Source organism: Pocillopora damicornis, chromosome 1, assembly GCF_964200805.1.
Source record: "Pocillopora damicornis chromosome 1, jaPocDami1.2, whole genome shotgun sequence".
Taxonomy (NCBI): Eukaryota; Metazoa; Cnidaria; class Anthozoa; order Scleractinia; family Pocilloporidae; genus Pocillopora; species Pocillopora damicornis.
In genome coordinates, this window is record NC_142670.1 from 39,871,880 (window position 1) to 39,891,947 (window position 20,068).

General features: G+C 38.0%; 2 protein-coding genes across 3 annotated transcripts; one reads left to right on the top strand and one right to left on the bottom strand.

Moving 5' to 3' along the window:
- The first annotated feature begins 152 nt into the window (after positions 1 to 152).
- Positions 153 to 9,433, top strand: LOC113672798 (uncharacterized). 2 transcript variants are annotated; one of them, XM_027189144.2, is made up of 7 exons: positions 153 to 574; positions 2,472 to 3,161; positions 3,875 to 3,998; positions 7,027 to 7,250; positions 7,495 to 7,545; positions 8,162 to 8,280; positions 8,903 to 9,433. In XM_027189144.2, the coding sequence occupies exons 1-6, from the start codon at positions 499 to 501 to the stop codon at positions 8,260 to 8,262; spliced, it is 1,266 nt and encodes a 421-aa protein (XP_027044945.2). In that variant the 5' UTR covers positions 153 to 498; the 3' UTR covers positions 8,263 to 8,280; positions 8,903 to 9,433. The 2 variants fall into 2 exon arrangements, with proteins under 2 accessions (XP_027044945.2, XP_027044946.2); XM_027189145.2 differs by lacking the exon at positions 8,903 to 9,433 and having other exon boundaries at positions 156 to 574; positions 8,162 to 8,292.
- Positions 9,434 to 9,787: 354 nt separating this feature from the next.
- On the bottom strand, positions 9,788 to 20,022 carry LOC113672797 (serine/threonine-protein kinase 3). Its single transcript, XM_089196454.1, has 14 exons — positions 19,845 to 20,022; positions 19,641 to 19,724; positions 17,988 to 18,116; positions 17,561 to 17,612; positions 17,127 to 17,189; positions 16,771 to 16,853; positions 16,405 to 16,486; positions 15,939 to 16,004; positions 15,237 to 15,338; positions 14,645 to 14,782; positions 13,965 to 14,066; positions 13,272 to 13,479; positions 12,362 to 12,558; positions 9,788 to 12,257 (listed from the first exon to the last, which is right to left on the bottom strand). Exons 1-14 carry the CDS (start codon positions 19,856 to 19,858, stop codon positions 12,099 to 12,101), a joined length of 1,479 nt encoding a protein of 492 aa, XP_089052580.1. The 5' UTR covers positions 19,859 to 20,022; the 3' UTR covers positions 9,788 to 12,098.
- Between the last annotated feature and the right edge of the window lie 46 nt (positions 20,023 to 20,068).

The window sequence follows — 20,068 nt, forward strand, 5'->3', positions numbered from 1 at the left end:
AATAAACATAACAACGGAATGACATATGTCAGGAATGTTGTGGCTGAGAGATTGTAAACAAAAACACTCCATTAAACCCAAACGAGGTCAGCATACCTATTTGTTTCTAGCCTGTGGGCTTCTTGTCATGACCTGGTTATCAATAAACAACATTTGTATTTAAACTACACAAGCGGTATTGTTGGTAGTTTTTACTCATTTGATACTTAGTCCTTTTCCTTACTTTCGCCCAAGTTTTCAGTTTTCAATCTTAGCTTAGATGATTTTATGCTCGAGTTGAAAATTGTGACGTCATGGCTTCTGAATTGTTCGAGAAAATATCGAGGCATGGTCTCGCAGCGTGATTTCTTTTAGTTAATTTCGCGTGCTCGTAAACGATGCCGAAGGAAAAATATTTGCATAATTAATAACAGGTATGAAAGAAACAAGAATACAGGTGTCGTAGCTACTGAAAACGATAGTCTTGAAAACAACAAGTTGTAGTAAGATTGGGAAAGAATGAAGTCGACACCTATCCATATTTACTTTTTTCTTATGGCATCATCGATGACAATCGCTTCTGTACCAAGGCCCGGTGAGTCATGATATGTTACTTATTTACCTACAGGGCTCGCACAACACAACCATGGACTAGATTATTTCACTGAAGACCATTTAGTAACCAACTCGCTCAGTTTTCGAAGTGTTTGATTTCGCGGGCATTTTTCAATTTTCCCTGTAAAATCTCCTCCTTCCTTTCCCCACATCTCTCGCTTCTCAGCTTTAAATCGCTGTTTTTCGTACGTACCTTTCATTATCTTAAGTTTTGAGCGCTCAACCTTTACACCATAACTTTCGCCTTCAATTATTTTACGTTTATTTTTCTTTTAATTCTTCGTATTGCAACAAAACCACTTCAAAGGTAAAGGTTTGAAACGACCTTTTGCCCGTTCCAAAGATTTGTGGATGCAGTCTTGAAAGAAATTAAACTCAAACAGAAAACTGTGCTCTAGCTGTGAAAGTGTTATGATAATAGCTTAGGAACTTTATCTTGGGATAAAATTCATTTTCATACCACTGTCCTATTGATTATCAAAAAACGTTGGCGTAAAAATTCTACAGAATAATGGCTGGGAGCAGGAGAAATTACTAGAAACATGGAGTCGATTGTTTAGTTTAGTGTGTAGGATATGATCATATTTTAGCATAATTTATTGTTGCTTTCACACGGCTATACAAATGTTTTCGTCAAACTTGACTGTATTTTTGAAAAGTGAAAGTAAAGTTTAGTTATTCAGAGTTTTACCTCCGATCCAAACATACTTAGCTAAACCTAAACGTACATCGAGTAAACAAATATTTGGTCTCGGACGAGTGAATCGAGACATGATATCATATAAATTGGATGTGTCCTCGCGTGAAAAATATTGTCCGAAAGTTCGAGAGTCATACGACTTCTGACTGTCGTTAAAGTAATATAGAAAAGTTTGATAAAACTCTTGTAGGCGGAATTAAGACTTTTAAGGTGTAATCAGACACGATTTAAGAGAGACTTTCGCAAGAATAATTACTTTATAAAAACAATGTAATTCTTCTCGCCATATTGTCATCAACGAGTCGTTAAAAAGCTATCTGATTATATCTACATCTTGTATTTTGGAGAGCGGTTACCCAAAACATAGTGAGAGAGTTGATTGGGGTAGTTCAACGACAGAATCATGCGGACCTTTCTAGAATAATTTTTTCCGATTTGCGAAACAAACAACATAAAAGATGTGCATGTAACCGCAACATGAAAAAATTCCCTGTAGAGAAAAACAACGTGTTTGTCTCGTAGCAACGGATAGATTTATCTTTCGACCTTGAGGGGCTAGTAACGCTATCAGTTATGATAAACTCATTCTATTACCAAAGTATGTCTAAATATCTTTAAATGAGTTGTTGATTGGAATAGTTAGCAGAGCAGACGTAATTTTGGTGAGTGCTCGGTATCTTTTGATGAAAGTCATGGCTGCTATCCTAGGGCTAGTTAGTTCACATTTAAAATGGTTTTAAGGCTCCTCCCAGGAGTACAAATGGTTACCAGACCAGACAGCTATCAGAGAAATTTGATGAGTGCTGGACTCGAATCCCGTTAAGGATGAATAACAAATTATGCTGTGATATAAGAGACTTCTTTATTACATTTATTCGTCAACTTCTGTGTTTTCTTTATTGTATTCTGAGCTTGATAGAAGTGTAATTTAGGTTGGGTTGTCTGTTTAGAATAACTCCGCCAACCACAGGTTGACCAGGACTCCTTACCGTAATTTGCATTTAATGAACTGAAATGCTGATGTAGCTGATAAACAGTTGATTGCAGCAGAAGCTGTGAAAAGATCCGACAGGCAGCTGGCTTGTAAGACATGACTAAAAGTACCAGCCATACCATATTGATATACTTTTTTTCAACTTCAGCTCTATTCATTTTCATATTCATCTCCAATCAACAGAATTCATTTGGTACCTATACCCAAAGTGGAACAACCAGCTTTATGGATACAAGCCCAATTCCAACACTTCTGTCCTCCCTAAAAACATCGTCGGAGAAGTCGTGGAGCAGAGAGACGAAGGGATTCATAGCATTTCCTTTGACAACGGTTTTAATAAAATCGTTCTTGGAACTCTCGCCGATACCCTTGGCAACATGGCCACTTTTCCAGCCTTTACAATTTCTTTTCTATATAAAATCAATACTTTGCCGCTGCCAAATGCCGTTTCTGTCCGCCTTTTCGTTTCATCCCCCAGGAAAGAGGAGCGGAAAAACAGTAATCCAGTCGAGATTAGATTGATACAGACCGGGAGCAATATATCATTTCATGCCGCTGTTGGACATCACGATAAAAAAATGAAAGTTGCACGTGTCGACGGCTTAGCAAAGGTGACTCAATGGTTCCACATAAGCATTATGTATACTGGCTTGCACCAAAATGAAACACTGGTTTATTTGAACGGCACAAGAATGGCTTCCGATAACTACAATTCACCAATTTCTGCCGAACCGTCAAATCCCACCCCTTATGAGTATTCCCTTGGCTTTAATGAATCTCAGACAAAGTTTTCAATGAGCTGGTTCCAAGTCTTTAGAGGCGTACTAAACGAGAAAGAGGCAATGGAACTCTCCGAGGCAACCTTCAGTCAAGGTATTTTCCTTACTTCTTAATCCCCTCCCCTCCCCCCTATTTTTCCACCACCACCATATGCGTAGTCTCTACTGAGGGGGGAGGGGCGAAGTCAAGAGGTCCCACCCTTAACCTTTTATCTCTGGGAGGGGCGCTAACGGAATGTCTGAGCTGCGGCGTGCCACCAAGGCGTTCTAATTCTGAACTAGTCTAAAATCCGTTCGATTAACTCACAAATTTGGTCAAAAAGACCAAAAAATTTAATTTACCCTTCGCCTTTATACCAACCTCTTTGGGGTTCACAATCGTTCTCTTCACGTCCTTCATCACCCCTTCTCTCTTTCTTTTCCCTCAATAACAGCTGTGCGCACGTGCACTATGGTTGTCCCCGGGAGGTATTGTGGCCGAGTGGAAGGCGTGCTAAAAATCGGGTTCAAAGGCGCTGGCGAATCGAACCCCACCCCGGCCAGGTTATTGTGTCACGTTATCAGGCAAAATGCTCTGCCCTCACTACCCTCACAGTGCCTCTCTCCCCCCTGGCCATGGGTGAGATCGAGGACCGGCGATCTCGATATCTCATTTCTGGTCACTCTGTTAATTCAATGAAAGCTCAAGCAATACGGGCTACTTGCTCAAGTACAATCATTACCGTAAGTGTTATCATCAAAGATAACTTTTAAAATTTAGTTTGCTTGTGAACAAGACTCTAAGTCGGAGGTTTTCTCTTTCGATAGCTCTGAAAGCTGTTCAAGTTACGGCGAATTTTACTATCAGTGCTGTGACGATACGGGAAGATGATGAAAGTGTTAATCTTATGGCCATGAGAACCGGAAATGTGGAGCTTGCTTCAACAGTAAGGTCAGGGAAAGGCGATTAAAATGCGTAAAAAATAACATAAAAAAGCAATCCTCGTTGAGCTCCTAGACTTGATGTATTTCCTCTAACGAAATTTTAAGACCACTCTACCTTTTTAAAGATCCCACGATTGAGTAGTAACCAATCATGAGTAAAATCTTGCTCATGTTGATATGTTAAGAACCCTTCGAAATCGAAAGCAGAAGTTTATCTCTCGGATAGAAAGAAGGGAAAACCAAAAGTAAGTCTACATTTGCCGACTAAATGACATGTGGCGCACGCCAAAACGTTAATGCAGCAAACTTGGTACATGTGATACACTTCCCGCGATACCTGTGGTGAAAAAGAAGCTTCTGGATTATGTTTCAAACTAAGCCTGTATAACCTTTTATCTCTGCACAATAATTACCACAATATGCATGCCATAAAATTATTGTGCTTAAATCTCAATGTTTTAAAATCACTATTTTCCTCTTTGGCTGCTCGCCTTGAACAGATTATGCTCCAATTTGGGTGCCTTGAGAAAGGAGGCTAGCCAGATAAAATGGCATTGTTTACATAGATGTTTCATTTTTTCAATAAGTGAACTCAAATGATAGAGCCTGGACATTAATCAATATGAAAAAATTAGGTATTCACTTCATTGTATGATTTATCATTCAATGCTCCTTATGTTGAAGTCCTAAATGTAATAAAGTCCTAAATGTATTAAAGTCCTAAATGTAATAAAGTCCTAAATGTAATAAAGTCCTAAATGTAATAAAGTCCTAAATGTAATAAAGTCCTAAATGTAATAAAGTCCTAAATGTAATAAAGTCCTAAATGTAATAAAGTCCTAAATGTAATAAAGTCCTAAATGTAATAAAGTCCTAAATGTAATAAAGTCCTAAATGTAATAACATTTGGTCCTAAATGTAATAAAGCCCTAAATGTAATAACATTCGGTCCTAAATGTAATAAGCCTCCTATGCAATCGTTTAACTGCGCCAACATTGAGATGTTAAAGTGACGGCTGTTGCACCAAAGAATCCTCTAACCAATATTTATGGGATATTGCGGGCTCACTGATATTAATCAGCGGCTTTTTATTTGTTAAAGACGTAGGTTGAGAAGCATTGGCTACAAAACCTTATTCTAATACTGACGTGCTTTTGGCATCAAATTGACGGACGCAGAAGCAACGAGAACGTTGACTAATAGCTCTCTCTATATCATTGGCTCAGACTCTTAAGTGTAACAGATTTTGACGAAATACTTCTGTCCTCAGTGCTGAAGTTAACACTTGATGAACCAAATTACAAGGAAAAAGAAGTCCACCGGCTTATACGTTAGACAAATTTTGGTCTCAGAAGGGCATTTTTTGTACTGTCTTCCCTTGCCAGATTTGTACGGGTTTACATAAAATATATTCATATGCGTTATTGACCGAACGTGAGGTCAAAATGGCTATATATTGGCCGAGTTCTTTTTTTTTTTTGCGTTTTTATGGACTGAGACGAAGTCACGGTCCATAAAAAAGTAGAAAAAGAACGAGGCTAATATCCAGTAATCTTGACCATACAAGAGAATTTATATTCTCTTGGCTTAATCATTAAAGGATTCATTGTATAGCAAAAGATTTCGCTTTGATAAGAATCAAGAATGGCCTGTTTATTTCGAGAGCCGATAGTGAAAGCCAACTGTGTTTGCAGCACAATAAACCCGAGAGGGTCGTTTATTTTTTCTATGTATATATGAAAACATTGTCCAAAAGTTACGAACTTTGTAAGTTTTCTTGCGTGGGATCAACACGGGGGATCCCAAACGGGCGAGGGTGGGCCCATCATGCCCGCTCAGGAAGCCAATAAGAACACAGGATTCACTTCATCTCGCCCGCGTGCGCTGCTAGCTATATGATAATGTGACTTGCAGAGCAAGATATCGACTGACCAATGATATGTTATCCCATTTCACGATCACAGGTCTCGACATGTTGTCTTTTTTCCACGCAAGAGTCAAATTGAACCTTTAGCCCCTTATGACGGGTTTATCAGTTCCCGAACCGAAATATTAGGAAAACATACATTTTAAAGTTGATCTCAAGTTTATATTTCATTTTTGTCTTCACCTCTTCTCCCCGCCGTGAGGGGAGAAAATGAATAGATAAATAGATGAATGAAAAAAGAAAGCTCAACAGTTTCCACTTATAGTCATATGGTACATGAACTGATTACTGAGGTGGAGTAAAGCCATAGAGGGCCGGAAATGCAACACCCCAGGTTCAAAATTGAATAAATCTGGATAGTCATTCTTAAAAATGAACTCAAATGCTTCATTAGAATCAATTGACACCGAATAACATTGATGTGCAAAATTTCAATAACGCTACTGATAATAATAATTTTCTTTTGGATTAACATGTGACACAGCGAAATCATTCAAACTGCTCTAAAATGGTACATCACTTCTGAAGACTTTAACACGAACGATAACATCAACAATAGCATGCTAGTTCATCATCAATTGTAGTAAATTTCTTTTCCAAAAAGTCTTAATGGTTACGTACCAATCGATTCCATCCTATTGAGCTTCCAGCCAAGCACTAGCCCACTTTGGGCTGGAAATGATTTTCTTCAACTCGATCAATAAACCGCTATAAGGACCATACTTCGACTGCTGATATTTCTTATGTCTAGCAAGTAAAAAGACGCTGATTGACATCAGCGGGCCCATAATGTGACATGTATACTGGTCAGCGGTTTTTTTTGAGCAACAGCTGTCACTAACATATCAATGTGGATGTCCGCCATAACAACAATGCACTGCAGGAGTTAAACGATTGTATAAGAGGCTTATTACATTTAGGACTACATGTTATTACATTTAGGACTTTATTACATTTAGGACCAAATGTTATTACATTTAGGACCAAATGTTATTACATTTAGGACTTTATTACATTTAGGACAGTTATTACATTTAGGACTTCAACACCTTACCCATCAAAAAGATCGTCCATTTTAACTGCATCTCTGTGCTGTCATTGTAACAGGTTCAGTGCCACAAGTGACTCAGCCGTAATAGACAAAGACTTTTCCTTCCAATCCAAGGAGGTTACATTCAAACCAGGAGAGATTTATCACAGTATTAATATCCCTATCCTGAAAGATGACTGGACAGAAGACGATGAGAAATTTACTATCTCCATGACCTCTGTGGATGGTGTGATATCCATTGTCACGCCTGGGAGTGTCACGATTACGATCGGCAGCAATGGTAAGATTTGGGGAATGATGGTCTTCCTGAAGTTGGGTAAACAAGGAAAAAAGCATGTGGGAGGGGGTTTCTTGGAAAGAGAGGAACTGTTGCGATTTTCGGGAGAAAGGGCCACTCGGATTTTCTGACTTGGAAAAACAGACCACTCTCAGAATGTAACAATGACCCATTCCTTGCTGTAAGGCGTGTTTTAAGTATCCATTTACACCTTGCTTTTTGTTCTGTTCTTTCGTTTATTGTTAAGCTGGCTCAGCTGGTCGTGAACCTGCAACAGGAGAACAGACCGATGATGAAGGTGAGCTGAAGAACAATTATAAAATAACACATTTAATAATATACATGAAAAAAATTACGCGCGTCTGATTGGCTGAAAACGAGTGCATTTTTCGTGTATAATTGTAAATTATAATTAGCGCATCCCCTCCGGGTTCGCGCAATTTTGTTGTCTCTGAAAGCTGTGCTCTTGCTTATAAACACCAAATTGCACTCGAAATCATGTTGTTCCCTATACAAATTCACTCTTTACGAGTGTGCTGCAAAGTTGGGAGTCTGAATCTTTGAGAGGAGCTAATCATGACCTTCTGACCATCAGCGGGATGTTTCACCTGAGAACTTTCAATTGGGATCTCGTAGCGAGCCTAGATATTTACTTTGCTCAAATGACGTTAAGTTGCCACTGGCCTTCAATAGTAGAACTGTGAAGAATAGAAACGAGGGGTATGGATTGGTATCAAGGTGGAGTGGGTGGGGATTGAAGTTTGATGGCTGCCGGGCGCGGAGATTGGTATTGGGATGGAGTGAGTGGGGATTGAAGTTGGCTGGCGGAGCGAAGTTGGGTTAGGTAAAGATATTGAGATGGAGCGGCTAAGGATTGTTTCGTATTTATCTGTTTTCATTTTCTTTTTCTTTAGATATCTGCTTTATTCCGCTCATCTTGCTGTGTGTAGGAATAGGTTTGGTGTCTCTGGGCATAATCATTTTATTCGGGTTTCTTATCAAACTGTTCTGCTGATAACGAAATAAAAAAAAGGTAAGAGCGATCTTCATGTACCACCCGATAGATCTGTGGAGAAATTTCAGTTGAGGGTCGAAAGTCCTCCGGAAGGATTAGGATGGTTTTGTTTTACTTCTTACTATGATTGGTCGAGAAAACTTACACCATCCTCTCAATCCGTTAGATATTCCATTTAAACCAGTCGCTCATTGGTTCCTCGCGTTTCCCGCTTATCCGTTTTTACTTTCATGCTCACTTCTGCCCCTTGTAAAATTTCCTTTACTTCAAATCAGTCGTTGAGTTGTTTTAATTTGGATTGAAACGTGCCGCTAAATGGTGAAGTTTTCGTACATATTGAAATTGCAATAACGTATTGAAAGTGAAATATTACCTGTCTTCATGAGACTTCCGTAAGATTTCTTACGAGTAATTTATTCGCTCTCATGAGCTTCAACCGAAAAAACAGCTGCCCACGGCACATCTTCCAAAAATGTCATGAAAAAGCGCCGCATTGTTATTGGTTGATACCAAAGTGATTGAGTAGACTCAAACAACTTTGATCATGCGCAGGCTCCATGTGTGGATCAAATATGTCAAAGCTTCTCGCACAGTTTTTATACATGTTAAACTTGTGTTTGTTTAACCCGTTATATTTCAGTAGAGACATCTTAAAAAGCTAGACATCATGCAACCAAAGGAAAGAAGTCTTCAACTAGATCAAACTTTATCGGGATTCGTATATTACCTGCTGGATGAAAGACTACGAAAAAAGGCTCTTTCGAATTTTACCCAAAAATCTTGGTTTGACGATGTAAATGATGGATTTTATTATTGACACCAATCTGTAACCGGGGTTCGCCGGTGTATGTGTATATTATTAAATTTTGATACTCTGGCATCTTAAGTTTCAGCTTTTAAAATTATCTATGTATCGAAATTCTTCACTGGTATTTCAAACTTAAAAGGAATATTTGTGAAACTTTAGACTAAGGAGGAACTGAGGAGAATGTATCATTTAAGTGGCTGGATGACTCGTCAGTTTTGTTCACCGCTGAGCCGACGACATAAACCTTCCTCGTTCACACCAGTGATGGTGAAACAATAAATGAATATATTTTTTTGATAAAATAGTACGTTGTACAGGCGATGAGTTTTCTTTTTCAATAAAAATGAACATTCCACCGTCTAATAATCTGACCAGTTTCATAAAAAAAAAAACTGAAATCTTGGACTTCCTCTTCTGCAAAAGCATGTGGAAAACGTTACACTCTTATGTTACCATAAAAACAACCCTCTTGGAAGTTACCAAGTAAAGAGCGATTTGACCAGTGGCCATATTTTTCTATAAAACAAAAGAGAGTCGTTGCAGTGACTTATCAAAAATCGTACTCAAAAGGATCCTAGCTTTCAAAATGGCGGCTAGTCAGCAAAAACCGTTGCCATTTTTAAAACGACGAGGCCCCTGGGGACGAAGTAGTGACGTGTGTTACTGCGCCAAATTTGATTGGTTAACATTGTTAGAAACAAATGAAGAAAGACAGAATTAAAAGAAAATTTTTACTTCTCCTTTTTTTTAGCAATCACTTGTTAAAACTAGGATAATTTATTCCAGCTAAATAACCAACAATCTCCCATTACTTTTCAAGGCTATCTAAAATTAGCTATGGATCTTAGACGGGGATGAGTGGGGACGATTTAGCCTCCTTTCCAGGTGATAATTGGGTCGTCACGCAACATATTAGTCACGAAAACCGTGACGAGTACAGTTGCGTGACGACAAACATAAAAAGCGCGAAACAACATGGAAAAAAAATTACAACAACAACTACAAACAAACGAGAAAAAAAGTTGGAAAGTAGACTAGATCCCCAAGTGTTTGAAAAGAACTCAACGTGCTTCTTGTAAAGATAATTACCATTAACCAATATAACATAACAGTAGCAATCTGTACATTTTAGGCCTAATTTGATATCGAAGAAAACGTAACAACTTTTTGTTCATTCAAAATCGAATCGTGGATATTTGCTGAGCCCATAGAACTTTTCAGCAGCGTTTCAAAGGTAACTTAGAGCAACTTGACGGAATGTCAACGAACTGAACCAGACAACGATCAAATTGCTTATGTTCAATTTTTATCAAGTCTTAAAAACAGAAAAATTCAAGAATGAAAATTCAATATACAAAACTATAGTAAAGTAATAGAAATAGTAATCTATAAATATAAGGAAAAAAGCCCTCCGAATGAAGGAACCATTCTCTGGTAAAACAAATCGATTATCCTCAAGCAAATAATATAACTTACGCTTTAAAACGAGCTACCTCGAAACGGGGCCTGTGCGAAGTCACCAAACTTTAATAAGTAATTTAGTTGAGGAGTCAGAAATAAAGTACTTTGTCTTCACTTCGAACGGATCGATTTAGTTATCTTAGCTATTGCGCACATACCCCTCCCCAAACCCGACATTAACCCTGGCTTGTCATCAGTTGACTGTTGTTGGGCTAGGAGAGGAGCTGGTACGCAACTACTTAGATATGACATTGATCTCTTCAAATGTATGATCGATTTCTGTGATTCCCGTCTTTTTTAGTTGGACTACAGTTTCTTTCGAAATCTTTTCTAATTTGTTTATCTAAGGCACCACGTCGCATTTTGTGAATCACCATCACTTGCTCTGTGGTAGACTTCATATGATAGAAGAGCGTTTTTACACGAATTGTTTTACCTTCCAAATAAGACAATAAATAGGCGTCTAATTTAAAAAAAAAAAAAAAAAAAAAAAAGAAAATAAAGAGTCAGACAGCATTACCATCTTTTGCTCCCTGGAGATTTCGAGTTTTTGAGTTTGACGAAGAGAGTTTGGTGGCTTATGTCAGGTTATAGAGGAGAGGATAGCCAACGGCGAGTCTATAGGTCGCAGTCATTCAATCAATCTATCAATTGATGAAATGCAAAACTAACTTTTGACGGACCGAGGTGATGATCTTGGGTCAACATAGCAAACTCTTTAAACCAACCAATGACGGTACATTTTCTTCAATTTAGCTATAGGTATAAAGTAGAACTGTCAGTTTAAATACTATAGACAAGTTTTTCGAAATCTGTAATTATACTGTTCATTCAGAGATCCTACTACAATCCCTGAGCCAACTCCCAGCCAGTGGTTTTTAATCCTCCTTATTGAATCCGTAAACGAAAACGTTCCACGTATCTGTCTTGACGCAACTGGCCATACTCAGCGTAGGTCCGTATCACGTACTTAATACAAGTGGCACTGATAAGAAGATGTAATTCTCTGCTTGTCGTCGTTTCTTTTGTGGAGGAATATGGAGTGCACTTCTTCGCCATATTCAACATAGATCTGCATTGTTTACACGAGTTGATGGAACGGATTTTGATTCTAGTCTAGACGGCATTTACTTGGCAGAAGAATACGCGGTGCAGTCAGTCACCAAATATGCCTTAAATTCCAAGGCTAACGCTCGTAACTCGGGCAGATGTTATGCCAACTGTTTTCGCAGTAATGATAAGAGCCGAAAATATGGACTTAAAGGAACCACTTCAGATAATCAGAATCTCAAAAAAATTTCGCTTAAAACCTTCAAGTATGTCATTTACAATCTATTTATATCATCTCAATCCTTGATCAACCTAGTTCCCTCTTGGTTTACCTTTTCCATGTTGGTATTTTTTTTTTATCTTACAAAACTAATATTTTGTTGTTTCCTTCCCGTTGAAGGTAATTTTACACGCAGCAAAAAAAATTGTGACGTAAAACCTTTAAATATACTTTAGCACAAATTTCTCTCCAACACATGCAGTATAGTACAATCCACGTCGAGGCAACATGACGCTGCTAAAAGTTCTGTTGCCTTCTTTTCTTTGCTTCCATAGCATCAAGGATGGGTTGTCTTTTTGCTTGGTATCTGGACCGAAGTCCTTCAATTTCTTTTTCCATTTCCATGTCCAGTGTTTGCATTCGCCGTTGCAGTTCATCGCAAGGAAGAGATCTTAACTGTGGAAGAGAAAGAATCAAAGGGAAGGTTTTAGTCCCCTTGATGGACACTATACTTCTTTACAGTTCATTAAAAGTTTCAAAACAAAAGTTTTAATACTAACAAATTCAAAGTCAGGGGGGCCTTCCTTCTTAAGTTTAAAGGGATCTTCTGGTTTCACTCCCCTCAAAAGTCCTCCAGAGTCTTCTTCAGAAGAACCATTGGCGCCAGACTCGCTTCCTCGACCTCCAGCTTCGTAGATTCTGTCAAAATGATCCATAAAGGACGGACGATAATTCTGTTTGGCGTCACTGTCCAGTCCTGTAAATGGAAAGAGGTAAGGAGCGCTCTAGGTTGAAAGATTGAATCACTGTTTAACTAGATATGACACGCGATCTAAAAGAGAGCACCAACAGTTCAGCTGTGGGGCATTAGCCCTTGGTATAGTGTAATCGCGGGGAGATGTGGTAGACTGTAGTTGGCTCTCTAGACTACAAATCGAAAAATACTAGTGCTAGCTCTGGCAGAAGTCATGACATTGCGTTACTGGACAAGCAATTTCCTCCAACAATGCCTCTCCCCACTCCAAGGTACCAAATTTTCCGGCTTGACGGGTTAATACCATTTTGTACAAAGTATGGGGCTTCGCAGCGCGCGCGCTCCGCTATAAAAATGTGTACCGTCGAACCGGCAGGGAAACCTGACGAAAATCTACTAGGGTGGGGGGGAGTGGGGGGGGAACCTGAACCGAGATCCAACTAATCTCCTATTCACTGCATGCTCCAAAGATGAGATGTTATTTCAAACTTTCACGTTCAAGGCCATTAGATAGAAATGCTTTAAAATATCCTTTGGGATAAATAGTTTAACATTGAACATCATAAAAGCTTGACCACTCAGGTATTGGCCTTATGCAAGATATGATCATAACAGTGGAAGGAGTCCTAAAACCGATTGTTGACGGTGACTGACGTTTACACAATTGAATAGAGCGCATGGTTATTTGAAATTTATCTAGTATGTACTGTGCTTACTTTTCATTGTCGCGTCTTCGTCGTCAGAGTTGATTACCATTGTTCCAAGATCTGACTCGAGCAGTGTACCCGCCTCACTGTTAACAATCATTGTATCTTGGCTCTGAACACTCGTTGCTGTGTTCATTATCATGGTGTTGTCATTGCCATCGCCGAATTTCACAATCGTCCCTGAATCCACATGTTCGTCACTCTCCTCAGTCTCATCCTGCCGCGAAGAATGAAAGCGGTTTCGATATAAATGAATTTAAAAAAACGAGTGGCAAGAAAGTTTTGTCAGGAGTTATATTTGAGGACTGGCGCTTAATGCGCTTTGTAGTTCACGATAACTTGAATTCCTATTAAAAACTACAGTGAGTGGCAAAAGTAGCTTGCACGCCTCCGATTAGTAGGAAGTCGACAACCTTTCATTCCACATAACGAACAGAAATCTTGTTATTTATTAGTGAATAAATAACTTGAAAGTCCCCCGTTTCCCCGCCCCGCCCCCCAACGAGATGAAGCAGAGGTGAAGATAAATGAAAGGCAGAAAGTGGCATTAGAGCAATCAACACTTTTGTCCGTCGTAGTAGTTTTGCGATTTTCTATTAAAACAACATAAGAGAAATTCTACTCCAGTAAGTTTTCGCTAGATGAAAAGCGTTGTTGACATAAAATGCTCTGATAGTTTCCAACCAAAGTAACAAATCGTACCTCGTTTTCCTCCCTGGTGCTTTCCTCCTCCATAATATTCAGTGCCTCTTGAATCATGCTGTTTAACACACTTACAGACTTGGCACTTTCAATAAATGGATGCTGGGAAAAAAAAATTTACAGCAATTATGATCGATCGGATATAAACAGTTCATAAAGGTAGAATTTAGGGTTCATCAACTTCCGCTTCTACACTGAAGTTTCTAGGACGAGGAAGGCTGCCGAAGTTATCTTGAGATATTTTGGTTTGTTTGTTTGTTTGTTTGTTTTTTTTTGGGGGGGGGGGATGAAAGAAGTCTGCGCCGAAGATTATCCCGATTTCCGTATTCTGAAGCGTCTAGGAGTATAGTTACTCCCACTGGATGGGATTCCGGTCCATCACAGATGACCTCCACATTTTGACAGTTTACTAGTACCCAGTTATACTCCTGCAGAGAGGGGCACTGTGAGAATAAAGTGTCTTGTCCAAGAACACAACACATTCAGTCCAGTCATGTCTATGACAAGGTTCTCTTGGCTCTAAATCCAGCGCATTAGCAATTAAGTCCCCGTGTCTCCCAAGTTCAAATAATACGGACTCAAAAAATAAACGTCTTCAAAACTCGTAACATCCGGATATATGACTTAAAGAGGTTCAAACAGTCCCAGGCCTCGCCCTTCAGCTGAGCACCAACTCTTGCCTGTAACAGCTGTGTAGCAGTCGCTCTTTCTTCTGGATTCTTCACAAGACATTTGCTCACAAAATCCAAGAATTCCTTACTCCGTCTTTCGTCATCTTTAAATGTCGGAGGGGGTTTGGTTGGAATCATAAATATTGCCTGTAGGAGAAAATAGGGACAAAATCATGTTACTCCACGTCAACGAAATCGATGACTTGAGTGATTATGTGTAAATGATGGAATGCTAGTCTATCATAAGTTACTCCCAATTAAATTGTTGACTTCCCCTCGCAGTTCGATGGTAAAAAAATTACACTCCAGGGTAGACAAAGGCTCTCAGGGAGAGTAATGTCTCGCACTAAAGTCCCAGCCAAGGTTTGTAATCGGACTTCTTGATTTGCATCCTGGTGCACAAACAACTTGCCAACAGAGCTTCTTGCATCGTTTGACTCGTTTATTCCTATTGCTTCGAACTTCTGTACAAACAGTAACTGGCTGAAGATGGCTTTGATACAGTGAGAATTTCAATTTTTCAGTCATATTCAACAAGAAAAGGAATCTAAGACGACCTTCTTGGAGAATTTTTACTATGAAGTGTGAAGTTTATACTAACCCTCATTGGATGAATGTCAGCATAGGGAGGTTTCCCTTCAGCCATTTCTATTGCTGTTATTCCTAAAGACCAAATATCTGCTAAGCAGTCATAACCAATTTCCTGAATATATAAAAAGAAATAGAAAAACACATCTCAACAAATGAAATACAGACCAGTCAATACATGTGCTACCCACTGAACTTTTTCAGTCTAGATTAAAAACCGGTTGATAGAAAATCTTTAGTTCTAATGGTTGGAATGAAGACAGAGTTTAGGTCAATAAAAGTGCCACTATCAGGTTACTAATAGTCATTGTGGTGTGTGACGTAAGAATTCACGCTGTCACGCCTGTCAGTCTCATATTCATGTATCACGTGTGTCGTGGGGATCGTTTAGCTACACGGCCGAGTTTAGATATATTGACGGTAAATAAATCTCTGTTGTGTTTTCTTCACATCTCACACATATTTTGGACACGGATAGACGCCATATGCTACAGTCGCCTAGTTTTCTAAAAACAGGCGATTTATTTTTGGCTGGTGCACAGGCCCTAATATCACGTAAACCGTGAGGACAACACTAATTACTTTTGCTGCTTTCACTTCTCTCGTGTCTTATTGACATAACAACATTCCAGTCTGAATTCTGCAGGGCTCACAATATTTTGACCATAATAATACAGTTTTTTTCAACTATATTGTTAAAACTTTGACCTCTGACCTGTATCACTTCAGGAGCCATCCAAAACGGAGTTCCTATTACAGTGTTCCTTTTCGCCATTGTATCCTTGTTGAAATAAATTCAGAATTTATAAAGTCAAACACAAACATCAAATTCCATCAGAAAAAATTAGGGAAAAAAAATTTTAAAAAAAAGCTCAATAACCAATGAACATTAAGAATAGATGGATAAATTACCAAGAAAAAATATTTCTAGACTTAACATTGATCAACTCCGTCAAAAACAAAAGTTCCACATTAAGTCCTCCTTCCAAGAAAATATATAAAGAGATGCAATTGCAAACAAGCTGAGCCTCTGAAAACGGAGGAGGGTAGGTAACAATGTTGCTTTTATTTTGCTCAAGATTGTATCATGGATATATTAAATGACCCAGAAAAGCCCAGACTTCAGACAAGTGCTCCCTCCATGTAAAGATACAAATACTGGTAATTTTAGGAACACTTACAGTGAGTTGACCAGCAACTCCAAAGTCTGCAAGTTTGGCATGGCCCTCTGCATTAAGCAGGATATTTCCTGCCTTGATGTCTCTGAAATAAGAGAAAGAGTACATCTCTTGGAATCAACAAAAATGGCTTTAATGCTTTACAAGTGACAAAAATGAATAACCCGTGTGGAGCCATCATCATCATATCTTCACCAAAAATCATGTCTAGGTTAAGGTCAACAGTGTCAGCAAACGTTTACACCAAGCACTCTTAATGAAAATGGTTGTAAGTCAATTGTTCGAAAAATAACTCCAGTGCAATGACATAAAATTCACTGATTCTTTCTTTAATAAACAATGTTTTAAAATAAAGCAAAGAACGCAAACCTGTGTATTTTTCTTCTCAAATGAAGATATTCAAGTCCCTTAAGAGTGTATTTCAATATACATGCAATCTCTTCTTCTGTCAGCTGAAATGAAATTACATTTTCATTGATTCATTTAACAATCACACACATGCAAAGCTTTATAGGTGATTTATTCACTATTCCTGTTGATTTACAGTCAAACCCCTGTTCCATGTAACAAGCAACTATTGCACTTAGTTTGATTGCATGTGTTTTGACTTAAAGATATGGAAAATATTCTCTGTCACTTTTCCTTCTTCAATTCCCTTACCACAGTTTGGTGTAACTAGAAGATATTACCAAGCTGAACACAACATCCACAACAGTTTTACTTACAGTTTTATTTCTTATTTTCATTAAATCTGACACTGATCCTGCACCACAGAATTCCATAACAATCTGGTCAGAAAAAAGGAAATGGATATTATAATAAAAGTTTTATTATACTTGAGTAGTTGACACATCATTCAAAAGAGTGATGAAAATGTGATCATGCACACAAGTACTCCTAACAACTCTATAATTGCTATATTTTCAACTCTGAATATTGCATTTCTGCTGTTCTGATTGGCTCACTCAACTCCAGTTACCAACTCCTACTGTGAGTGACCTCATATGGAAGAAAACACAGGTACAAAGAGAGAGAGAGGGAATGGAAAGAAGGAATAGCACTTATCAAGGCCCCTGTAATAGCTGTGCCACTGCTTCAAGATCACATTGATTCATTTCATTCATTGTAAAAAGATAAAATGAAAATCGTTAATATCTACCCAGAGATCTGTGTTCTTGAAGTAGCTTCCATAATACTTCACAACATATGGACTGAAAAAAAAGGGAAATTCAGAAAATCATTTGAAGGCATGTTAGCAGAAATATCATTATTACAACTTTCCATTTAACATTCAAGTGATAAAGTTTTTAAGTTAACCCTTCAATTCCTACATCAAATTTGTAATTCTCCTTACTGCAAACTGTTCAATTCTTATAATGTTAGTTCAGAGAATTTAGTATTGGATCAACTAATTATCCCCAAATCAATATTTTTCTTTATTCTCATCACTTATCTGGTTGATATTGTATTAATATTGTAAGGAGGAATTCTTTCTTGGTCACTCATGGGAGTTAAAGGCTTAAAATAAAACAACCACAAGTCTAATTTAAATAATTCATATTTTTCAAGAATATAAAATGCATTACCTATCACACTGCTGCATCATGCTTATTTCTTTTATAATCTCCTGCAGGTCTGTGTCAACTGGTACTTGTTTGATAGCGACAACTTGACCTGTTTCCTTGTGCATTGCCTTGTAAACAGAGCCATAGGAACTGGCAAGGAAAAGAAGATTTATTTTTAGCATACAGGCCAAACAGTCTGAAATCTTGTGAATGAAAGTGATCCTTGCAGTAATGTGCACTACTTAGGCAGTAGTGAAAATAAGGCCTGAAAAAAATTCAGGCCTGTACGGGACTGAATTTTTTCCAAGCCTTATTTTCACTACTGCCTAAGTAGTGCACATTACTGCGAGAATCACTTTCATTCATGTCTTTATCCGCAGTTCAAATATATGACTTTCATATATTCTTAACTGTTTAGTCTGAAATCTATAGATTTCTGATAGCAGTTCACCTTGGCACTAAACCATCCAGCCCTACCTCTCTTCCCCCCCCCCCCCACCCACCTACAAAAAAAGCATTTTTTAACCAGTTTGTTCCAGTCTCAACAAACCCTTTAGCTCTCAGATGTGATTAACTTATAACTTCTCCCTATAATACCCATCTATTATCCAGCAAATACGTAATGAGAATACTTAAACCTATCAGGTAGAAGTTGTTATCTTGATCTAACACCAAATTATTGCAACTTACTTACAGGAAATATGTAACAGTTTTGAGGGGAGAATAAACAATCAGATCTTGGGAGTTAAATAGTACCACATAATAATATAGAATCTCAGAAAATTTCAAACCATACTAGATTGGAACTACAAACCATTTGTTTAGGAATTAAAATTTACCTATTTTCCTCTTATGTAGTTGAATATTTAATTTTATTTCTAACTAGGAATTCAGTAAACAGAGATGTATTCTTAATTTCCAGTTAGAATATAAGTTTCCAATCAAATAAAATGGTGCAATTAAACCTCATTTACAACAGTGAATTTTTATGTTTAGTTCATATATAAAGGAAAGCATGCTGTATACTGTATATTTTAATGGTAAAAGCTTGTCAACGATACTTCCCAAGGAAAACTTCTTGGATCAGGAGACCTTCCTATTTACCCTTCAGAGAAATGCATGCCATGGAAGAACTCTCAAGAAACATGCTGCTTTAAATGCAACTTATTTGCACAGCACACATAACATCAAGAGTCGAAAACGATGCAACAGAATATTCATCATTTTCAGTTATAGTGCTTGTACAACCTCGTAGGTAATGAACAGCCTCTTTCAGAACATTCTACGCTGGCAATAATCTCGAAAGTGAAAAAAGGAACAGGCAGCACGGTCGCTAAAGTAATAACATCAAAGAAATTGTACTGAATAAATTATTCTCAATATAAGCTTGCTTAACAAATTTGTTGGCTTCGGTTAAGTTTATATTTGTGACTTTAATTTATCGCGCAATTCATTTGTACCGAATGTATAGATTTAATTCAACGATTAAGAGGAGTTATTCAATAATTAGGACATAAAAAATGAGTTTCTTCGAAAAAGGGTTCGATAAAAAGCCGGCTATCAGATATATTGAACTTTGATATATGTGCTGAACTTTAATAGTCCCGAAGGCCACTTTTTGACTAATTAACTTAACTAACTTATGTATGATGCAGAGCAGGAAAATAAACTTACCCTTCGCCAAGCTTTTCGAGAACATCAAAGACTTCTTCAGGTGGTCTAGTCAAGCTTTCTTCGCTTAATTTGCGTAGCTCATTCCTTGTTAGGAAAGAAAAAAACTTTACGTTTCCGCGAGAAGTTTCATATTTTGATAGAAGCTGAAATATTCCGACATCGATGCATTTTAGAGTGTGTAAAAAATTTCATCGGGAAACATACCCTTTCGCAGACATCTTAAAAGAAGCAGGTCTAGTAGATTAGCTCATGGCCGTAAGCAAAGGGATTAAGCCATCATAGATCGCCGTAAAAATTCAACTAATTTCCTCTATTTCGGTTCTTCTAGAGTTCTGCAAGGCGACAGAAGGAAGGCATGACTATGGTGAGCCCGCGATCATTCAAGAGGAAAGGAAAAGAATACAGCCTCCTTCCCCTCCTACAGAAAT